This window comes from Strix aluco, chromosome Z, assembly GCF_031877795.1.
Source record: "Strix aluco isolate bStrAlu1 chromosome Z, bStrAlu1.hap1, whole genome shotgun sequence".
NCBI classification, from domain to species: Eukaryota; Metazoa; Chordata; class Aves; order Strigiformes; family Strigidae; genus Strix; species Strix aluco.
Window position 1 is genome coordinate 74,848,140 of NC_133971.1, and position 18,882 is coordinate 74,867,021.

Sequence of the window (18,882 nt, forward strand, 5' to 3'; positions counted from 1 at the left end):
CAGTGTGCAACAGAAATTCCTGAAAGCCTTTAGAAATTTGTTTTTCATTCCCTTCCCTTTGGGCAAGAATTGACAGTAGCTAGCACATTACCTCAACTGTGTGTTTGTCTTGGGCAGAAATATTCTGGAAGAATCCAGCAGTTGTTTGGAGGGATAGTATGTTTACAGTCTAACCAAGAAATATACCCTCTTACTGTAGTCTGCTTACTGTCATACTAAAAACTCAGCTTAGTAAGATCTATCTCAGAGTTCTTGTTAAGCTCTTGAGAACAGTCCAAGGAGATGGCCTGTCCTTCCACTGTCTGTTCTGGTTCATATGTGTTGATGAAATTCTGTGTCCTGGAGTTTAAAAAAATCAATCCTCAGATGGTTAGTTGACCTGTTTGGATTACAAAGAGATAGTCTCCAGAGCTTTTTTGCTCTGCTCTGTTCTCTTTGTATTCTGTTCTCTATAGCTATGCTTTTCTTATTTCTTCAGAAGTCAGGGTGTTCAGAAACTTTCAGTCTTGGAATTCTTCAATTTTTGTGTAGTTACTCTGTCTCCATTCCTGAAGAGGTAATAAAGAGGGAGGGCAGGACATACAAATGAGTGAAAGAGGCGGTGTTGCTTGTTTTGGGTTTTTTTTAGAAATGTGAATTCTTCTTTTCCTTTTAAAGCTGTTAAGACAAAGAGGGTTTTCTGTCTTTGGTAGTTCTCCTCCCACATGATATTCTACAGATTTTAGAGCTACAATATACTTGTGTAACAAGGCTACAGCTAAAATATTACTTGTAAAAACAAGTGTACAGATTTTAGTGCTTGAGAGAAAGACAACAGAAAAAATTTCTTAATTTTTCAAAAGAAAACACCATGTCCATGATGACATGAATAGGTCTGATACTCGTCACTGAAACTCAGATGACTGTTGAGGATCCTTGCTAGTTCTATATGGGATAGTGTTTTGTGGAGTATGAGCAACAGGAAGCAAATTGTTTCATAGGTGCAGAGTATATAGATATGGAACAGCATCAGATGGCTTGCAATTTTTTGCGTTGTTACTTGCACTGGATTCCTAGAGGTGGGTGACTTTGTAGATTGAATAATCAATTTGTCAGTTCACTCAGTTTTCTTCTTTTTCAGTGTTGAGTCATTTGCTATGCAGTTATGATGAACCTAAAGGAAAAAACTTCTATACACTGAATAGTATTAAAACAGGGTGAACTCATGAATTTTATTTTCGCTCTTTAGGGTGGCAGATCAATCAGAAATGTATGGTGCAGAAGAACAATATGACCAGAAAATATATTGAAAAGAGGAAAATAGAGACAGTTTATTACTGGTGAAGGCCTACAGCTTAAATGAACATACCTGTATGTACTCTTCAGAAAGCTGTCTGTCTTTCCCAATACATAGGGAATGGAGAATAGGTGTCCTGGTTTTATTACCCAAAGATATTTTAATGGCTGTGTTTCATATAAGCAAAAGAGCTAAGTTTCTTCCTTACATACAGATAGAGGTAAGATTAGCCAGATAAAAAATGTTAGTTTAAAAAAATTGCATATTTGTAATTATCCAGGATAGTATACTATTTATATACCTATGTTGAAATATTAAAATCTTATTTGATATTCAGAATCCTAATTCAAAATAAGAAAAAGTACATGAACGTATATGACAACAACGTTTAATTGTGTATTTTGGTTCTGAAGTATCTACCTTAGCAGCAGTCAGATATGTTGCTCAAATTAAGAAACATAGCCCATTAAAAGAAAATAAACTGGAATGTTTCCATGCAGCTAGCTTGACATTAACAATGTGCACAAGAGAAGAACATCACCTTACATTTTGTGTGTGCAGTTACAAAGAAATTAGACACTTCCCTGCAATATTTTGCTTCCACACAGTTGGTCTGTCTTCACTTTTCCTTGTGTTTAGAAGCGTCCTAATTTTGTTAAATGCAGAACAGGCTCAGTCCCTTTGCAAGTGAGAACAACTCAAAGCCCTCAGTGCTTTGTTCAGCTTCTGAAGAGTCAGGGTGAAAACCACTTGCTTTGTTTAGCTACTGATTTCAGCCAAACAAAGAAAAAAGGGAAAATTAAAATTACAACTTGCTATGTATAGTTTGCTATGTGTATTTCCATGCTCTTTGGAAATGCTTTTCTTACTAGATTTGTGAGGTGTTTTCAAAAGGTTTTTCCTCATATATATGAAACTGCTTATCTGTTACTTTGCTGCTAAAGGGACTTCTGTCAGGTTAGATCTCGTTTGGGTTCTAAAGTAGGGTCTCTTATGAAACCCAGATTTCTTGGGCTTCTGGGGAGCTGTGAAGCCAAGGAAACACATCTGATTCCACAGTAAGGGCATTCCTTCAGCCAGTGGTGAAAAGTGTTACACCTAAGGACAATGCCTGATATTTAACTTGTCTTTTGAAGTGTCTTGGTGATTGGGCTTTGTTTTTTCTTACCGTTGTCATTCATTACAATTGTCTTCTAATGTGTTACAGAACAGGAGCAAACGCCTGGAGAAAGTCCATGTTGTTCTTGGGAGTAAATCCTGTGATTTGGATTCTCTCATTTCTACTCTGGCCTATGCCTACTTTCTAGACAAGGTAATGGAAAAAACAGACTGAGTGGTCTTAACTCATTGGTCCAGGGACATCTTATTAAGTCAATTAAAACATACTGTGAAAACATTACTCTGGACAATGATTTTGTTATAATCAGAGGTGAGGTTTTTAAATAGAAACAATCTACATTTATTTCCATACAAAAATTAATGAGTGGGTACTAGGTGGCTTATTCAGTAGTGGCAAAAAATCACCCCTGTACATCGTTCTTTCTCCTTTCTCCTTCTTGGTTTCCCAGTGATTCTGTGAGAGGCAGAGACAGAAGAAGAAGAAAAAAGCAAAAGACATTTTTTAAAAAATTAAGTAAAAGGGAAAAAAAACCTGAAAATTCCAACTGTTTCTAATTGCTCGCTCTGTTAAAACATCTTCCTAATAAAAAATGGGTCTTATTTTATGCAGCTCTGACAAATGCACACCTACGTTACAGGTCAGTCCTCCTGATGTTCTTTGCTTACCCGTGTTGAACATACCAAGAAGAGATTTTAGCTACTTCACAGAGACAAGATTTATATTGGAGGAGCTGAATATCCCGGAGTCATTCCATATCTTCCGAGATGAAATCAATTTGCACCAGCTGAATGCTGAAGGGAAATTGTCTTTAACGCTTGTAAACAGCAACATGCTGACAAGGTATTGCATTGTATGTACAACAAGATGGCTTATGTGGGTTTGAGCTGTTTTAAAAATTGTATTTTACATTTTTCCTGCATTAATATTGGTATTGCTATGTTAACACAGACAAAAAAAAGGAAGTTAAATATATCTTGTCTCCCATTATGTCCAATAAATATAACAAACTAAATGGTCATCTTTCAATCACTTTAATGAACCTCCCTTTTTTAAGGACCTTGTGTTTTCACACAGATTAGATTAGATATTTTAATTTAGTTTAAACAGTCTGGAAGCTTCCTGTGACCAGTAGATAAGAGATCAGATTTTTTCCTCCTTCTTAGTTAGCTTTCACTAAAAGCATTAAGACTCTCACATTGATTTGAAGATGGCCAGCACACTTGCATATGTGCTGTTAAAATGGCTGCTAGATTTTTGCAGTCCTTACAAACTACTGCATTTTTCTCAATATGTCCTCAGTGCCAGAGGCTCAGAGTTGCTCTGTGGAAGACCATAGCCCATATATGCATCCCTGAGAGGAAATATTTACAAGCCCACAGTGAATCTTTTAGAGAGCCTCTTTATAATGGTCTGCCTGTCTTGCCCAGAGTGAAGGATGCTGTTTATTTCCAACTCTCTTTAGAACTTCATATAAGATAGGTAACATCCTGTTGTGCTATGGTCGCATCCTACTCTGAGGAGGGCTTTGCAGATTAGAATAAAAATAGGGAGAATCTAAAATGAGAAATGTGCGTAAATCTCATAGCTATTGATTTTTTAACTGCAGTCAGTTCAGGACCTCATTCACTTTTTCAAAGTAAAAATTATCCATAATATTTGCTTTTTGTTTCTTACTGTCCTTTTCTGTTTCTTGCTTCTAAACTATTATGATTAATGTTTTATATTGCTAAGTGTAGTTTGGCTTTGTTATTGCTATTATAAGCAGAAACATAAGTTGACTAAATGCAAAAAAAGTCTTTTGTAAGTTTTCAAAATATTCGAAATATAAAGAGTGATAATTTCAGTATGTGTAGAAATATTTTTTCAAATTACTAATTTTTAAATATTTTGATAATGGAGATGTAAACATTTAAGTCTTAGGACTTCATGATGTATCAAGCAATAAAAGCACTGTGAACACTTCATTAAAAAAATTGCAGTTTTAAGACTTCACTGTGACATTCTTTGGCTTTATAGGAGACTTCAAGTAGCAATAACAATAGCGTTATAGTCCAGATTTTAAAAAAAATTTTTGCACTGTTTTACTGGGTTGTCTAAGCAGCTAGACAGAAAAATATATATAATTTTTAAATTTGCTTGATAGTGAGGATAAAAGTTTGGAATCAGCTGTTGTCAAAGTCATCAATCCAGATGAGCAATGTGATGGCAGCCTGGAGTTACAAGCGTCTTCTTCCTCTTTAGTAGTAAAAGAGATTCTTCAAGAGGCACCAGAGTTAATCACTCAGCAACTGGCTTATCTCCTCAGAGGTGAGAGATTACTCTTTATATTAAATACTGAAAGATTTAATGGAGTGTTTCTGAATCTGCTCATGCAGAAAGAGTGTGATCCATTCTTTGGTTAACAATCCCTTTAAAGACCACGGGAAGCTCCATAAAAGAAGCAGGGAGTAAAGAGTTTGTTAAAGAGTAACATTATATTGAATATTAAAAATGTGCATTTAAAAATAGGCATGAGAGGTCTTTGCTGTATCACTAGACAAGAATATTAAATGGAGCTGTCGACACACCAGCTGGGTAGCTGGAAAAGCTGTGCAGTTCATCGATTCCAAGGGCATTGTGGACAACAATATGGATTGGAATCTAATATTTACAAGTTAAAGCTTCTTCTGGTGGTAGTACCTTTTTATAGAATGATGTTTTAACAGCATGATTCAAAACTTTTACTGTTCTAAAATGCTGTGACCAAATCTTCATTGCTCTCTCCTTTTCTTTTGTATCATATGCCCGGTAGAGTATAAAGGATAGGGCTTCAACAGCCAGAAGTATTTTCATTTCTGTCTTCGTAGTTCATCATTTGTATTAGTTTCCTCAGTTTACTTGCTGCAGCAGAACTCTTCAATTGGAAACAAAACTGGGATTGAAAAGAACGGATTGCTGCTTTTAAGTTATTTACTGAATTTCAATGGTGTTTAATGAATTTTAAAGGTTTTAGGTTTTAATTGATGTGCAACTGTTAAATGCCCTTTTAAGAAATTAATGTGGGCATGTTTAATGAGGATTATGAAAACTTGCCTACACTTAGATTTCAGAAGTTTTGGAGTCTTGGCTTGTGATTGTACTCATCACTGTGATAACTAGTATTATAAGCATGTTATGAGAAATCACAAAAGGTAATTTTAAGGGGTTTTTTATGTTTCCATAAAAGAAGCAGTAACAGTAATACAGCATTTAGTCTGCTCTTTTAGTGTCTTTCCATGCTAATAAGCTCTGGTAAACCTGCCATAAAATACTTCTGTAAGCTCCAGATTTCTGTTGAGTAGCTATCCAGGAATCTAGGCAAATTACCAAGCATAATAATTTATTTTGGAGACAGAACCAAGAAGGGCTTTTGGGGATCTCTCAGGATACCTGTTTGATGGTGGAAAGCGTCAGGAGGCAGCACTCTTGAGTAATGAACAACATGTTCAAGTACTATACATGATTGTAAGTGTCTGCATGCTTTGGCTCTAGTCTGTATCCAAATTAAAGTGCTACGATTAGAGAAATATTGAAGGTGTTTGCATTTAGAGATAGTACTTCCAGTTTTGAAGGAGATAGTAGCTAATTTTTTTAAAAAAATTAGTAACTTCATTGTAATTACTGTGTTTGATAGCACATGTTTGAGTAACTTGATGGATGTAGGAGTCCCTGCATACCTTCTCTTGCACGATCTGAGAAGTAATTGACAAATCCTAAACAACAAAACTCAGCTGCACTTGTGACTTGTGCTCCTGGGAGAAGTAGAAAAGCATCAATTAGTATGTATAGAAAGCTAAGCAATACAGTGAGTCGTCTTGTGCGTCTCTTAAAATAGAAAAGGTTTTCAGTGCTTAAGAACCTTCCATTGCAAATTCAGAAAAGTCAGTGAATCCCATTACTGGTTTTTATAAGATTAAAAAAAAAAAGTTCCTAGATATAAATGTATGTAGATGGCAGATCAGACTACAAGCAGCCTGAAAATAAAAGATTGAATACAACCTATCCAAGACTAGCTTTTGTGTTTCTCTGTATATATTAACGGTATTTTGTCAAAGTCCTTGCCCATAAAGTATAGCTTTTGAAATTAATCTCACCTGTGAGCATAGGAAATAAAGGGACCACATATCATGGTCTGGAAGGAGAGGTGGCTGCTTCATTCTCACTATCAGGAATGTGTGTGTAGAGGCTCACAGGATGGTCCCTCTAATGGTGGCACTCCATGGGCATTGAGCCAGTGAAAAGGTCCTACTTCGTTATGTTCCTATGTTCCTTGTTATGTTCCTTTGTTATGTTATGTAAACCTGTATATTGTTAGTATGTATAAGTTTCAGTTAGTATGTATAAATTTCAGGGAAATTCAGAACAGAAGACCAAAGTGGAAGTCAAAGTGCTAAGAACTAGGATTTCATTTTTGTAGAACAGCTGAGAGATCCTACCATCTAAATCTCTGAGCTAGGAACTCATCTTTCGTTTTCTGACTTCCCAATGAGTATTTTGCTAGAAGACTTGTAAGATAATACAAATATCTCATGTTTTAATAATCACCATGTAGTGGCTGTGACAGCTTTATTTGTTGCCTCTTTTTCAAACCTATTTTTTCTCAGTCTGATAGCAATTATTTTTTTAATTTTGATAACAATAACAGATGCTTATAACCTGCCATATTTCAACTTTGAACAAATTTCACCTGCTCTTCTGTGTTTAAAAAAAAAAGTCAAGTGAAAAGACTTTGCCTGTGAAACTAAGCATTATTGATTTAGGCAGTTTAATATTTAAGGACTTTTTTCAGCTGAATGCTTTCCTGGTATCTTTGTCTCCCTGTCAGACATGCTATAAGTTAATTCTACCCTTGGGCTTTGAATAGAGCCTGCTTGGAGAGTCAGTGTGTTGTACAGCCATATTTGCCTTAAGTTAGAGCTTGTGCTGTCCCTGGATTTGTGCCAGAAGCAAACAATTATAGAACCTGCCAGAGTCTTGGGCCTGTATTATTTTATTTCCCCAGAGATGTTTACAAGGGGACTGTTGCCAAACTCAAGATCCATTAAGCTGCTGAATCATTACATTTTCTGTTGCAGCCAGCTGGCAAGGATGTGATTCCAAGCACTCACTGTCAGGTACCTTGGGTCAGTGCACTCTCAGAAATGCCTCCTTATGTTTATTTGTATAAGGCCTTGAAGGATGCCACAAGGTGCAGACTGCAACATGTAAATAGAGACAGATTTACAGCAAAAGCATCAGCAATTTTTTTTTATGTGAATCTGCTTTTGCTAGTTATGAGCTACACAGTTGAGGTCTTTTCGTGTCCTGTTGGGGCAGTCTGACTTTTAGTAGAGATTAGTTTGTTATTCTAGGCACCCAGACAAATGTTAAGAAATGTCCTCTTAAGGACTTTGGGAATGATGCCAATTTTTTTTTTTTTTGTTCTGTCTTGTACATTCATCAGATGATTCACATGTTCCCTAACTGGTGCATCCTTAACATATATGCTAGAAAGAAAGGAGCATTTTGAACTGCACCAAATACTGCACTTATTTGGACTGATACTTCTGGTTTTTTGTATGAAAACAGTTTTCTTGGAGGCAGTGCTTCCCCCCACCTGCTGCCTTCTTCCCCCCAAACTACATTTTATTCCACCCTTGTGGCTTTCCTGTTAACTACAATGAAAATTGCTTTTTTGGGTCTCTTTTATGGTTTTGATTTGTGGGTTTTTGTGGGGGTGGGGAGTACTGAAGTATACTTTGCATGAGGGACTGTTGATTTTCCCTTTTTCCCTGTCCTTTATTTTTCCAGATCATGGAACAAAACCTCAGCAGCAGAAATGCTTATATTTTCATTGTACTGTTTCTTTCAGTCATAAACTTATAATTCAGGAGATGCTTGTTCTGTTCTTAATGTTTTCCCTAAACGACTTCTGCTTTCATTAGATCATGTTTAATATTAATGCACAGCAATTGCTTTTGGCAAAACTAGTGTTCCACTTGAAAACTGCTTTGCAAAAAAGAATAAAATGCACATTTTTTTAAGAGTCCTAGCCTATTTTCTAGTGACCTCTCCTTTGGAAAAAAATATCTGTAATGTAGTGTGATGTACACAAGAAATAATATTGAATCTTGTATTACCTATTATATATTTCTTTTTTCTGTGCTTGTCAGCAGACAGAGCAGCCTCCATTATGCTTTCAGAAACCCTGGGGGAGTTGCACCAGCACTCAGTAAGATCTGCAGGAGATTTCTGAGCCCATGTATCTCTTTTACAGCAGGTACTTACACGGGGGCACATGAATAAATGGTCTACTGACCTTTGGCCAAGCAAAAGTACCTTGAGTGAACTGTTTTTCTAAACCACTTGGAATCTTAACCCTCACAGGCATGCTGAGGATGCCTGGGAGAGAAGATGTGTGCCTTTCTTTCCTGCTGATCAGCACGGTATTAAAGAATGAAGGAAGAATAAATGGTGATCTTAGGGCTCACTGACACCCTATTAATTTGAGAAGGTTCCTTTTCTCGCTTCCATCCTAGTTGAAAAGTTAGCAATTGCAAGCACTACAGTATTGCTGTGTCAAGTAGGAAAGATAGCCTTTTAAAAACCTTTCTAAGATGTCTGCCTATGATGAAGCATTATTTCAGGCTGACTGCATTTCATTCTTGTATTAAGTGATAAATCCCAAAATTTCTAAGTTTGCTTTGCTCTTTGAAGGTGTCACACCTGATGAAAATATGCAAAGGTATTGACCCTGAGATGAACTGAGCAGTGAAAGGCAAAGGCTTCCAGTTAGATGCTGTGGTACAGTGCACATCTAACCACATTCCGATTTTACAACTTTATGGTAATGTCTGTGTCCTGCCAAATGTGAGATCAAATCCAAGATGGCCTCACCATTGAAGAAACCAAGAATTTATCACACATGTGAAAACAAGAGACAAATGCACACTAGTACCTGCAGAAATGCATGGTAGGCCGCCGTAGTATGTCCTAGGCAATCTTTCCATCACTTTTGATTGGGGAATAGATAAATAATGTAAAAATTTCCTTCCACCAATTCATATGTTTAGGAGAATTAAGCTGGTTTTATTGGCATGAGCAATGCTGCTGCAACAGTATAGTAGAATTGCTTTGGTGTGAAAGAAATTCATGTATGATTTTAGTGAAACAGATACTTATGGTGATTTTTGATGTTTCGTAGCTGCTGTGGTTCAGACACTTGTTAAAATCACAACCAGATACTGACCTGGCTGCTAGAACCTGTTTTGGTGTAACCACAGGTTTCTGCTGCCAGTTCTCATACTTCCTGCAGCTGGAAAAATGAGATTCTCCCTCTTCTTCATTCAATTCGTTTTCTGTCTTGCTTCCTGATACCATTTGCTTGGCTCTAGAAGGGCTGTGCTACGCTCGGCCTGGAACTAGTCAGTTTAATTTGGTGGCCCAACCCTGGATACAGTAGAAACTGCCTGTGCTGGATGGGAACATTACTTGTTTGAAATACTGATATAGAAGAACGGTTAATTAAATAATCTATTTCATTTTATTGTAATAGTTTGGGAATTATTTCTGTGGGAAACAGGAAAAAATACTTTTCCTTAAATTCTGAGATTCAGAAACTGTCTTAATTTGGCTGTTTGTGTATGGTTGAGCTGTTGTTATGTTTTAGGAAGGACATAGTTCTGCATTTGTCTTATAGCTTAGTTGAAATCCAGGACTGACTGGATAAAAACTGTGGTATAGTTATTGCTCAAATCACAATCAATCCTGTAATTAATCTGGGATGATTTGTAGTATATGGAGCTAAAATGAATCAGAAGTTGCTGACCTGACACTGAACCCACCACATAGTAGTTATTTCTGTATAATTAGGGAGACAACAAAGCTTAGGTCATGTTGACTTCAAAACTGATGAGCTTGATTGCATGTTCAACTTACATCTCTAATTTTACTGCATTTTCCAGTATGTTTGTGTTAAGATTTTCTCTTGTTAGTCTTCCTTAAATACTCTCCCCCGCAAAGCATATGCAGCTGTGGTAAAGGTTTGACATGTTGTATGTCTGCAGACCTCTGCAGATGAACAGACTGCCTAGCTCATCCTAGTGGTGGTGGGAGGCTGTATGGGATAACACTATGGCTTCCCTCCAGTAGGTAAATATATGCATTGTAGGTCCAGTACTTTCTGCTGGAGTCTCCATTTCCTTTGTGTGTACATGAGCAATTTACCTGTCTGCTCCTAGAGAAAGAAAAAAAGGGTGCTGAAAAAGCAGAAGATTGCATTGTTAAAATAATTCATGCAGCTTGGTCCCTGAGCCGCCATTTATCCAGGTGCAGCTCTGTGCTGACTGGGAGGTGTGCTGTGGGCAGTCTAACGTCACTGCCCTTCCCAAGGTATGGACATGAATATGTAGTACAGGCACTGTTAATCTGGTTAGAGGTGGGAACAATGAAGGGATATTGTTAGGTGAATTATCCTGGAGGCTGCTGATTGAGAAACTCGCTTCATATAAAAGGGACTGAAAAATAGGCCTTGCTAATACATATAGGTACCTTGGGTGTTTTATGTATCAGTTATTTACTGATACATCTGAAATCTGCTTGCTGTGGAGCCATGTTTTGGTACCTAAATTTGCAAATGGGTCAGTATACATAATTTTCATGCTGTCTGTATGTATTTAATACTTTTAATACTATCAAATAGGACAGGAGCATTGTCTTAAAGTGATGATAAGACTGACACAAAGAAAGGGATGCTGCGAATTACAAGAATATTGGCAATTACAGTATCTGTAACAGAAACACAGAATTGAATTTCATGTAAGTGAATTTCCAGAAATTAATATCTGATGGGGAACAGCTTTTGGCTCATTAAGCATTACTTATTATTTAATCCATATAGGATTTGTCTAATAAGGAGGTGTGTTCTTAGCATGGCAAAAACATTGTATTGCAAGTGCTTCATGAATTTTGAAGAAACGCTTTTCGATATTTTATGTGATGACAGTGTAGGAGAAAAAAAGATATATACTAGATGTTTGGGTCCTAGTCAATCTAGTGAGATTGAGGGTGGTTGTGTCCAAGTTTTTCTTTTCCTCTCTTGGCTCTGTGCTAAAGCCTAAACATTTTGGTTTACAATAACTTGCATGCTATTGTACTGATTTGCTCATTGACCTAGCGTGATGCAATGCAATCATACACTTGTTTAAAATCCCTATGCACACTACAGTAATAAATAATTTCAGTACTGAAGTATAAGATTTTATTATCCTTAATTTAGTGTAAGTAATTGGAAGCAAAGGCTGTCTTTGGGTATGTTAATAAATGGGGTCCCAGTCTCCAGGGAATGGGTGACTTTAAACCTTGAATGATCAGGAATGTTTCACATCCAGGATGGAGTATATGCAACACATAGTTGTCTGAAAAGACATCAAACTCACCTCTGCATTGCAAAAGCAATCTGTTCCAGTGTCTCACTGCTCTCATAAGGATTTCTTCCTTATGTCCATGGTAGCAGTTCACTGAAAGGCTGTACAAGGAAGGTTGGCAATGTAGATTTACTGTTTCTAGTTTTAGGTTTTAAACACCTAGTTTAATGCTTAGAGAGAGGAGCAAGCCCTGGTGTCCCATCTCTTGCTTGTGGCCATGCTGCAGAGCTGTGTTAGACATACAGAAGCATGCTGCATGCTGTGGCAGCACTGGGACCATCCCGTTAGCTGTAGCATAGGCCCTGACAAGCCACTCGGTTCAGATTTTAGAAACTGTCTTCATGTTAGGAAGATGTTTCTGTGCGAAAAGCAGTCAATATTTAATTTGGTGAACTCATCAGTAGGAACAACCTCCAGGAAGGAAAGGGCCTGGATGATGGTACAGTAAACATTCCTGTTTCTGTAGTGCCTCTTTGCTGTTTACAGGAGGCACTGATTTTTGTCTTTCAATGTTTCAGGAAGCATTCTCTTCAAGTGCATGTCTTTGAAGGCTGAGAGCATTACAGAGCAGCAGGAGAAAGTACTGTCAATCCTAGAGAAAAAGTTTCCAGGTCTTCCCCCACGAGAGGAAATTATCTCTGTTCTCCAGGAGACTCAGTTTAACCCACAAGGTAGTGCAAATTACTTCCATTTTTCAGACCTTTTACAGACTTAGTTATGTAACTGTATCAGAATATATCGGCTCATGGTGTATGTGGAAAATAGTTGCAGCATGCTATCTTCATTGACAGTTACGTGTATTATTTAATTTTAAATTAAGTGGCTTACATTCTGAATCATGGAATTGTGATTTCTGTTGAGGAACTACTGAACTCCTAAATAATCTTGTATTGCTTTTACAGATAAAGTAAACATTATTTCATATATTGCTTTTACAAGTGTATGCTAGTCAAGAATTTGTGTTAATGAAGTCTAGGGGCATAATCAATGAGTCAGCCCATATGCGGTAATTGTGCTGCAATTGCCTGTGGTGTGGGATTGGATTTTATCTTCTGAACCTTCTCAGATTTATCAAGGGCTGTGTACAGGTGAAGTCAATTTGACTTCAGGCTAAGATTCAGGAAGCAGTGGGAAAATTGTAATTCTTTCATTTCCTTCTGCTAGAAATAGCCGAACACAGTTGTTATTTTTTTCAGTGATCAGAAGTGGGAGTATTTGAACCCAAAATTTGGTAGCAGGCTTTTGAAGGGATGCTTTGAAAGCCTGAAGAAAATTGTTGCAATAGCTATCACATTTTTTACTGTCTTTGTTAAACGGCATTTTCTACCAAGTTGTTCACAAAGACTGAGTATTGAATTACTGACATCTTTGTTAGATACATCAGGTACGCAGAGAGACTGCATGAAGACTCAGTCTTTTTTTACCATTCTCTATCCACCCATCTGCAGAATCCTCTCATCTGAATTCAGACCATCAGCCTGAGATGGCTGCCCTTCCTGGTAGTTAAGGACAGAATCTGAGCTGCTGCTTCCTTTGCTCTTTCTTTCACTGAGGTCACAAGCTAAATTAGTTAAGGGCTGTAAATCTTCACATAGTTCCCTGAAGTTCCTCCAGACGTTAGTTAAGGAATCATAGCTCCGAAATGAACTGAATGCAGCCTGGATTGGAGAGACCCAGTGGAAGTGGCATTTATGGAGCTCAGTTCTTAGTTCTGCCAGGGAAGATGGTTTAGTAATGTTTTGTCATGTACTTGGCCCATGAAGTTTACCCTAATATCCAGCACAAAACTTGGACAAGTAGATACAATGGATTCAGTCTTCATGTCATTGGTTGTCACAGAATCATCTAGGTTGGAAAAGACCTTGAAGATCATCTAGTCCAAGATGTCGATAATCTTTATAATGGCACATGAGGAGGACAATGTAATACACTCTTTTTCTTTGTCTCACAGCTGCTGTTTGCTGCTTATTACAAGGTACATATTTAGCACTGCATATATTCATGTGGCATTTGTATTAGTAAGGTGCTGTTGAGTTTCTGAAGTCCTTTGAAGACACTAATCGCTGCTGAATATTTTACCTTATGCACCTGTTATTTCAGGCAGTATTAGGACAATTCAGCAAAAACGTTCTCAGTGTCATGCAGAAATAATAATTTATTGGCCTGAATTCAATAATTTATTTGTTATTTGAGGCACAGTGGGCTGTAGCCCACCATAAAGTCTATAGGTTACCTCTAAATATTTTTAAAAGGACAGATGCATAAATGTAATAAATATGTGAACATTAGCCCGTTCATTTTGTCATTAGATTGAATACAGTAGCTGGACTTTATACAGGACCAGTAATGAGAGGATTCATTTATTTGGCTTAAGTTGGTATTTGGCTCCCTCTTAAAAATCAGTCATGCAAACACATTTTGGATGTTACGCTGATAAACTTTAAAAATCTGTGGACATTTTGGTTGCTACTCTACACTGAAGTAAGTGGCTTGCAGCTTTCTTTATATAGTCATTTGACTATCATGTCTGTATTTTTGATGGTGTGATATGACCATGTTCCTGTACAGGAAATATATTTGAGCATCTTTACAGCATTTTAGACAGACATCTCCCATTAGAGAAAGTTAGTCACATGGATTTTCAATACATTGTACTTAAACATATTAACATGTCTGATTACAATGTGAAGCAATTCCAATTTTACCCTGTTGTTTCTGATGATAGTATGCACTTCTCTTTCTATGTTACATAAACATCTAGTTGGTTCACTCACCATTTGATGTACATAAGAAGAACCCATGGGTATTGTGAGGAAGGTCAGAAAGGTTGAATGACTTTGTGTTTACAGAACATCTTAAGTGCTTTGCTTCTGAATATTTTGTAAATACCACAGTATTCTACATGTTCTTTTCAATATATTACTCATTCCAATGTTTTGTATTAGTGATTTCATATTAGATCATAGGAATGGTCTATCTATACATTTATCATCAGCTGGAATTCAGCTCACTTAAAAAATGAGTGTTCACACAACTTCATTGATGGAGACATCTCTCTAGAAACATTAAACACTGAAATATTAATGTTGGGTTTAATTTTCTCATAGGATATCCTAAAATACAGAACACTCAACATTAAGGTCTAGCCTGTGTTTTTAATTTATGTTGCTACATCTGGTCAGCTGTAGATACTTGCATGTATTGAAATTCCTTTCTTTTCTCAAACAGGTATTGAGGAGGTTATGCTGAAAGATCTCAAGGAGATTTCAGATGGAGAAATCAAAGTAGCAATTAGCACTGTGTACATGACGCTGGAGGTAAGAGAAAACCTAAACAATGTAGTTGGTAAACAGTCCTATTGCATATGGAGATGGTTCTTTAAAAAGATTTTGAGCCAGTTATTTTCACAAGATCATATATGAGCAGAATTTTCAGTGATTTAATTAACTTTGAGAGAAGCAGTAGCTGTTTGTAGTTTGATTTACATTATTATGCATCTGATTATTCCTTCCCATTAGTCTGTACTGTGGTGTGTTAAAACAATGGTATTAGCAAATTGCAGCCTTTGGGTGAATTGAAGGTGTGAACTTTCTGTTGAACTTCAGGAGGTAGTTACTAACTAGGACTTTGTCCTACCTTTCACTTAAGTATGGCATACAATTTCTGAAGTCACTCTAACACACTTCTAGCTTTTTGAGAGGAGGGGATATTCTGTTATGCCGTCTATAAACCTATCTTGAAATGATGTAATGATGTGTGTCCATTTGCCACATTGCCTAAATGAAAATGTTGGTAGAAACAAAAGGACCTCGATGGGGCAGAAGTTCCTAGAATTTTGATCTTTTGGATCAAAACTATAGATTTGTCTTTGTGAGTATCCCTGAGATAGCCTGAAAGTGGCTGCTTGGATTTTCTTTCTTGACCAGTCCCAAACATTTTGTAATTGCTTAGGGAAAACTCTTGTATAGTATGTTTTGTAACATTATTTCAAGATGACTTGTGTTATGGATATCAGTAGCTATTTACCGTGACCTGAATAGATATAAATGTTACTGGCTATTATGTAAAAATATTAATTAAAAAATAATAATGTTTAGATCACTGAACAAATATGACATGGCGGTATTATTTCTGATGGGAGTTTGCATACTGATATACTGATTAGTAATAAAACTAACTAGACTGAAGAAAAACTGATCAGAGACACTTTTACATAGTGTATATATTTGCGATTTACAGTTTCACCATTTGCCTGAAGATGACCCAGACAAAAGTATTTGACATGCAAAAGAAGTTGACATCTGCTTTTGCATTCTCATCAAAACTTTATTTTACCTCAAATAGTACTAAAAAACCCTCACTTGAATAGTTCTTCCCTGTGTATATCCTGTAAGATTTCTTACCACATTACTTCTATGATGCATTTTACAAAAAAGAAGTTGCTTCTGTGGTTGAAGAATTTTGTGGGTGCATTCCAGCTAGTAATTATCCATAGATTTCTGCTCGCACAATAAAATATAGAAAACAAATTGGGTAGCAAAGCTTCAAGAAATGAAGCAGAATCTGTTAGTTTCTTGGTTAGTTTCTCAGTGTCAAGCAATCTTTACCAGCCACCAAACTTGCACTGCTTTTTGAACCATAATTTTGCTTCTGAAAATTGTGCCAAGATTGGGAGGGAAGGGGATGGGGAACGAATTTTGTAAGATAAATCCCCAAAAGAAGAAATGGGATTTTTAAAAGTTCTTAATAAAATCTTCCTGTTCTTTTGTTTTAAATCTTTCTCTTTTATTCTGTCAGTTCCAGTGAATGGTGGACACACAGGGCTGGTAATTAGAAGCTAGCTATAACAGTACATTTTATTTGTTTTCCTATTAATCTTGTTTAAAAGACTATGTAGAATGCAGACCTTGCGCTCCACAGATCTAAGCTCCAGCTAAATGTGGCTGAACTCAACTTTACTACTCTACATACTCAAATTAATCGTAACCTAAAACTTACCTTCTTTTTGGCCATAACTCAAATTTAGTTTGGCAACAGTAGGTTTTCATAGTCCTAAAAGTATGCAAATTTTCAAACTTTTTTCAGTGATGCTGACATACTCTGTTCAAGGAGTGTCAAGATTTGATGGTCAAGCAATAAATGTTTCATAATTGTTTTTCTTAGGACATATCTAGTGGCCATCATGGGAGAAAAAGGAGATTCAGTTGCATGTAAAAAGAACAAACTGATCAGTTACTACTGATGTTAGATGGTTTTAATCCCAATCTGTTAAGTAATTTCATTACCAGAATTTTTGATGGTATATTTCTGGGAAGTTGCAGGTATCTCTCTTCAGCTTTTGCTCTCTGTTGTTCTGCTGTGAAGAGTTCGCTTCAGAAAGATTTAATTTTTCAGGGTTGTAAATGTTTAGAAAGTTATACGTTGTACTAAAGGACTCATAATTTCACAGTTGGAATGGAAATCAGTTTTGTGTTTGCTACATTACTGCCCTTTGTTGAAACATTTTCTGAACTCCCCTGGTTTACAGTGCTTGACCAGCACAAGACCTTTTTTACTTGCTCTTATTAGAGCCAGGGATGATATGGTCTGCACAGTGGTAAAGCAGATGGCTTATAAAAATGTTCTGTACTAGCTACTTCACCCAGTATCAGAAACAGAATACATATAAGGGAATTATAGACAAGACTGTCCAGACCTGTCTGTCTATTCAGTTTAGAATTCTGTTTATGAACTCAGAATACAGAGATTTGAATGACTTCAGGATTTTCTCAGCAATAATAATGATAATTTGTTATTCATTCTCAAAGTGCTCTACAGACACTACCTGATTAAACATTAAGGGAACATGGAGAACAGGTTTGGCTTTGCTGCAGTTGTTGAATCTCTAATGTGTTTGCTTCTTCAGAAATCTCAGAAGATCAATTTTATTTTTTTTTTAAATCAACAGGTAAGCAAAAGTATATTTCCTTAAAGTGCTTTCTGTAGGCTTGATTATTTGCTTTGGTTCAATGGTCTACCATGTAGGTGATACTGCTAAGAACAAAGGTGATGATTATACAATTATAGTTGGGTGAGTAAGCATGCATCCCCTGCCGTGTTGGATATGTATCATGAAGAGTGAAAGTGTTGCAGCTCAACACTCAAGCTCTGATTTCAGTCAGGATTTCACAGTAGTAAAGACAGAGATCAGTAAGTCTGATGTTCTAACAAATGTCACACCTCAGTAGCACATACTCAAATGATTGTAAGCTTTCCTTATTTATGTTTTTATTGCAAGCTTTACAGATCTTTATCGAAAGTGGATTATGAAGAAATTGTCTGTTCTTCAGAGAGGAATGCTTTTTTAGCAATATCTTGACCTGGAGCTAAGTTCCTTTCCCTTCTCTACTGCCGGTTTCCTATGTTAAATAAGTAATTTTTTTTCCTCAGTTTCCCCCCTGTAAATGAGGATATTAATCTTTTATTTCATAAATGTGCCATGAATTCAAATTAATTGAAGCTTGTGTTAGATATGTTGCTATAAACCCTGTTTTTATTCCCTAGTTATCATCATTTCCTTCCTTATAAAATACAGAACTTAAACATTCCCACTGATACTAAGTCATCAATTGTAAGATGATACTTGTAATTACTTCTAGTACTATTTCATAGCAGTATTCAGACATGTAGGACACATGCAGGTACACTCCTGCTCTCCAGTTTCTCATGAAGAAAGACATGAATGCAAAAATAGTAGTGCGATTGATCTCAGTGCTTTATTTGTATGTACATACTGATACCAGTCAACTATGTGTGATTTAAATCCATTGTCTGCTGGCTTACTAGTTGTCAACTGACTGATATTTAAGTGTCTTGATGAAAGCGAATCTTTCAGATATTAAAGGAATAGACAACGTTGTCATTAGTGATAAAAGCAGGGAAGGCATTTTGTGTGGATGTGTTTAGGTTTCAATAAGAGTCTATATGCAACTTTTCATTTTGTGAGATAACTGCCTTTGGACCTGGGCTTCCTGGATTTAGGTGGCATTAAAGCTGTAACTTGAGAACAGACCTGTCTTTCCAAG

General features: G+C 36.6%; 1 protein-coding gene across 2 annotated transcripts in view; it reads left to right on the top strand.

Moving 5' to 3' along the window:
- PRUNE2 (prune homolog 2 with BCH domain) overlaps positions 1 to 18,882 on the top strand; it is a 148,536-nt gene that overhangs the window by 32,089 nt on the left and 97,565 nt on the right. The window contains exons 2-6 of one of the 2 annotated variants that reach the window (XM_074812365.1): positions 2,484 to 2,588; positions 3,034 to 3,236; positions 4,540 to 4,703; positions 12,337 to 12,492; positions 15,047 to 15,135. In XM_074812365.1, coding sequence (XP_074668466.1) covers positions 2,484 to 2,588; positions 3,034 to 3,236; positions 4,540 to 4,703; positions 12,337 to 12,492; positions 15,047 to 15,135 — 717 coding nt within the window. Of the gene's footprint in view, positions 1 to 2,483; positions 2,589 to 3,033; positions 3,237 to 4,539; positions 4,704 to 12,336; positions 12,493 to 15,046; positions 15,136 to 18,882 lie in introns of those variants that run through there. The other variant, XM_074812371.1, reaches the window with a different exon arrangement.